The following is a 5,178-nucleotide window of genomic DNA, read 5'->3' on the forward strand; positions in this document are numbered from 1 at the left end:
AAAAATATTAAATCCTTTATTTTAAAACTGTTGCATTTAAATATTATTTTATCCCACATTCTTGTTTTTGTGCCTCTACCTTAAGGAGGGAGATAAAAGGACGTAAATGTAATTTGAATCTCAATAAACAAGGAGCAATATAGGATTATAGCATATATGTACATCTTTTATCTGTATTTATTAATTGACAGGAAATTCAAAGAGAGTATATAATGGTATTTTGATAATTTTATATATCTATATATATAGGGAGGATTATATTTACCACCTAAATAGTTTACAAATTCTTACAACCATATCTTGACAGTTGATTTCCGCCAATCAATGATTGTCATTTATTATGAATTAATAATTAATTAATAAATTTAATTTGTGAAAATCTTAACTGTTGATTGACGGAAATCAACGATTAAAATACAGTTGTAAGAAGTTGTAAACGAAAATAGGTTGTAAGTATAACTTTCCCCATATATATATATATATATATATATATATATATATATATATATATATAACATTATTTAATAAATTCCAAATTGAATATAAACCAATGAGAATATTATTTTCAGAGTAACACTTAAATTAATAATTGACATATATAGATACATTTTAAGATATAAATAATAATAACAACAACCAAACTCTCGTAATAAAATAAAATAACCGTTGAGGAACATTAAAAAATGTAATACATTATTGTAAATTAGTCATCTTAACTGACATCAAAATCTAGCTAGGAACACGAACAAAAAATGAAATAATCTAAATGATTTGCACAAAATTTTCGAAAAATAAAAGTAAATATAGTCAAGGCTCGATTATAGATGGAGTTAGAACAAGTCAAGGGCTCAAGGCTCTTTATTTAGTTGGCATAGTAAGGTATCATGTATAACCCTCTCTAGGCAGCCATGATTTTCTGACGCTTGTTGGATTCTTGAGCAATGATTTCCCTGTGTGCATCCAATGCAGTCTTCTTGACACCATTGTCAATCATGGCAGTCTCTTCCTTAATGTTGTTGTTGTTCACTTTGGCAGTGTTTTTGGGGTGAAGTTTTTCAAGCTCGTGCAGCACATTTTTGATGTCAAACACAAGGCGTTCAGCAAGTGTGCGTGAAAATTCAGCTCTGATCACCACACGGAGCACATTGATGTGTTGTGCAGCAGGTGGCATTGGATAAGCTGGCACAATCCAACCATGGCGGCGCAACATCTCTGATATCTTGAACTCATTGTAATAGCTTCTGTCCTTTAGAGAAAATGCCACCACAGGAACACCATTGTCTTTTGACAGAATGTTAAAGCATCCTGTTTTCTCCAAGCTTTCCTTCAGAACCATGGCATTTTCTCTGCAGTCCTCCATTATACTCCGGTATCCCTAGTAATGAAAGGATATAACATGAGATACATATTGATGTTTAGTTTACCAAATGTTAATTCTTAGAAAAAAAATTGTTGAGCAGGTTCTTGCAAATTTTGATATGATCAACAGATTTTCACTTATCATGGATAGTGACTATTTTATGGTAAAATGTGATTAGATATATATATTTGTGATTGAAGGTTGATTGTTATTTGTTGTATATATTGTGGTAATGAATCAGAAGAATTTAACTATAGGCTCACCTCATGGCCAAGGCGAATTAGCTGATAATATTGAGCAATGATCTGACTAGAACCTGCAAGTGGCAAGTCAATTTTAGGAGGCTATAGGATAAGCTAACTATATGGTATAAGCAATAATCAAGGATCAAGAAATATATATAGTTATTAATTAATCACCTTTAGAGAAATTCAGGGTGAAGGTGGGTTGGTCAGCTCCAAGGTAATTAATATGGAAGACAAGGTCTTCTGGCAAATCCTCCTTGGTCCTCCATATAACCCAACCAATTCCAGCATAAACAAGCCCATACTTGTGACCACTAACATTTATGCTCTTCACCAATGGGAGTCTGAAATCCCATTCTAGCTCTGGATAAAGAAAAGGAGCAATAAAGCCACCACTAGCAGCATCAACATGAATAGGCGTATCCCACCTATAATGTGATAAGAAAAACAAATCAGTATAGGCCTAAAGGGTATAAAGGAAAGTTGAGTGCAGATATTTGAATTGGTCATGGGAGCTAATTAGTGGTATATTATTGTTTACCCAGTTTGCTTGTTTTTTTCTAGGAGCAGGTCATTTAAGAGCTTGACATCTTCGAATTCTCCATTATAAGTTGAACCCAAGATTGCAGCCACACAAATAGTGTTCTCATCAACTAGCTCCACGGCTTTGGCAGGGTCCATCACGTAGTAGCCTTCACTAACCTTCACTTCCCTCAATTCCACCTCAAAATACCTCGCAAATTTCTCCCAACATACCTATATAACATAGATTGTGTAAAATGCCATATTAGTAATAAATAGCTCATAATTCTATATCTTTTATGTTAGGGGTGTGCTAAAGTTTATAACAATGGGAAATAGAAATATAAATATACCTGGACATTAGCACCAGTGACCATGTTGGGCTTATCATAGGGCTTGCCCTCAGCCATGCGCTTGTTCTGCCACTTCTTCTTGAATGCAAGGCCTGCCAGCATTATGGCCTCAGATGATCCAACAGTTCCTGCTCCAATTGCACTCTCGTTTTCTCCAATTTCAGCATGGAACAAACGTGCTATCATGTTCACGCACCGGTTCTGTTTTGCAAATAAAAAGTACAACACCAGGAAAAAAGAAAAAAGTGAGGGTCAAAGTCAAACACCAAAAATAATAGCACTTTCATTTTCCAAAATATATAAAAATTCAAAAAAGCAAAATTCTTCTTCTTTTTTGGGGTCCTAGCTTTTCCAATAAGAAGAGAGAAATAGCCTCCAAAAATAAAATAAAATAACAAGTTATAAATTACATAAATTGTATAAATGGTATGCTATACTATATGAATTTAAGATGATAGGTAAAGTGTTATAGCCATGAGAAGAAGATATCAGAAAGAGAGAAAGTACGTGAAGATCAGTGGTGACAGGATACTCATCCATGTCAACGTAGTTCTTGTTGATGGATTCCATGATGAGCTTGTTGCATTCTTCCTCCATGGATGTGGTGACAAAGGAAGCCAAGTTCAGCTTTGGATTCGCATCAAGCTGAAGCTCATCGTGTATGTTCTGGTACGCTGCCTCCTTAGGCATAGAGTTCTCTGGCATGCTGAACCTGCATCACCAACAAGGCTTCATTCATTACTTCCTCAGAAAGAAAACCAATAAAGAATTGAGGTCAAAGATTATGATATCCAATGAACATAAAAAAAATGAAACAATAATAATAAAGAAGGTGATGATGATAAGGAAAGCAAAAAAAATATATATATATATATATATATACCTAGGAAGAGAGTCCCTGGCATAACGAGAAGCAAAGTTAGAGTGAAGAAAGAGATCAGACTCAGAAGGTGGTTTTGGGAAAACCATGATGCAAGTGTGTATTATATGTTGTTGATATTAAAGACAGCAAGAAATGCAAAGAGAGAAAATTTGGTATATATGGTGTTTCTTTTGGTCTTGTTTTTTATGTTTGGTGAGGAGGGTTGAAGACCAAGTTCTGGTTTTTATACACATTGTTGGGGGAAGGTAAGAAGGGGAGAATCGTTCCTGCTTTCTGAATTTTCTCTGCATAAATTACAAGGAAACAGACTTTGAATTGTGCTCAAGGCTTTTTTTTTTTTTTTTTTTAATTTTCATTTTCTAGACAGAGGAAAAGAATACACATAAAAGTATATGCTTGACTCCTAGTTTTCTTTTACATTATTCACATTATTTTAATGTGTCTCTATTTAAAAGACCGCGTTGACCAGTCAGATTCTTTGAATTCCTTAACGACTTGTTAGCCGTAACGTACCTTGGTATATTGAGACAACTATATATATATTGAGGTATTATTATTTAATGTTAATTAGTTGCATGAATCTATGTTTTAAATAATTATTTTACTTTTAAAATCATAATATGTTGGTTTGTAACTGTGCTGGTAGAATTAGTCTCACGAATATTTGTAAAAATATATTAATTGAAGTTAAAAAAAAGTAGATAATTTATATTATATTGTAAGTCTATAAAAAATCTGTATAACATATATACGACAGAATCATAAATTTCCAACGGAGCTTATGGTTTTGTTATTTTTATTTTTTTATATCAACATAAAGCTGAAAGAAAAAAAAACAAAACTAGCTACTAAAAAAGAAAGTGTCGGTATACCAAATTTCAAGTGAACGAAGTTTAGGTACCGTGCATGGTTCGAATTTGGAAACAGTCATAGGGTAAAAATTATGGGATTGGCTCCGAGGAGAAATTAGTGCTAAAGTTTCCAAAAAAAATTAGTGCTAATTAAAATGTGAAAAATTAACGTGTGGTGTGGTCTTAAAAAATAATATACAAAAAGTAAAAAAGGCCCATAGAATCCGCCAGCAGTAAGTGATTTGTTTCAGGGGGAGGTTACTTCTTGACCAAAATAAAAGGGGGGAGGTGACGCTCAAAACACAAGATCATCATCTCCAGCAAGCTCTAGATTTGGCAAGAAAATAGGGTGGAAGGATCCTAGCTTATGATTTTCTTGTAAAACTTGTAACCCAACACTTTTCTTTTCTTTCATTATAATATTATCTTATCTATAAATGTATACAATGATAATTGGTATGCCATTATTAACCTTAGACGACTCTTTAATTTGGCCTTTTTTTTTTATTAAAGCAATCAATTATCACAGGGTTTTTGACCCTTTTGCCTCTAATTAAATAATTAATAACCAATTTGCCCCTCCCCCAGAACTATCCATCATCCTGCCCCAATTTAGTCGATTATGTTGCACTTTTAATCGACTAAATGGGCTAAACTCAGAAATTATGAAACGCGAATTTTAGTCGACTAAAAACTTATCTTAATCGACTAAATTGTTTGCACTTTTAGTCGACTAAGCACATTATTTAGTCGACTAAATGTCGCAGACCAGGTTTTTTAAAAAAACCCCATTTCGCAAAGGGGGTTATTTTCAAACCCTAATCGACTAAAAGGCTGCATTCCGTCCCCTCTCTCCAACCAAGTCCGAATCTCAACCCTTGAAGGTGCGATTGAAGCTTCCTTGGTTCACACTTGCGAAATCGACATTTAGGTAACGTATTCTGACTTGCATTTGGTTTTAAGT

General features: G+C 33.6%; 1 protein-coding gene across 1 annotated transcript; it reads right to left on the bottom strand.

Annotated features, from left to right (window-relative positions):
- Positions 1–898: 898 nt before the first annotated feature.
- LOC133288622 (glutamate decarboxylase 4-like) lies at positions 899–3,449 on the bottom strand. Its single transcript, XM_061486426.1, has 7 exons — positions 3,364–3,449; positions 2,988–3,192; positions 2,481–2,681; positions 2,147–2,361; positions 1,780–2,033; positions 1,624–1,676; positions 899–1,375 (listed from the first exon to the last, which is right to left on the bottom strand). Exons 1-7 carry the CDS (start codon positions 3,447–3,449, stop codon positions 899–901), a joined length of 1,491 nt encoding a protein of 496 aa, XP_061342410.1.
- Between the last annotated feature and the right edge of the window lie 1,729 nt (positions 3,450–5,178).

This window comes from Gastrolobium bilobum, unplaced genomic scaffold (genome assembly GCF_033153095.1).
Source record: "Gastrolobium bilobum isolate Gb01-03AN ecotype WA unplaced genomic scaffold, APGP_CSIRO_Gbil_v1 utg12205, whole genome shotgun sequence".
Lineage (NCBI taxonomy): Eukaryota > Viridiplantae > Streptophyta > Magnoliopsida > Fabales > Fabaceae > Gastrolobium > Gastrolobium bilobum.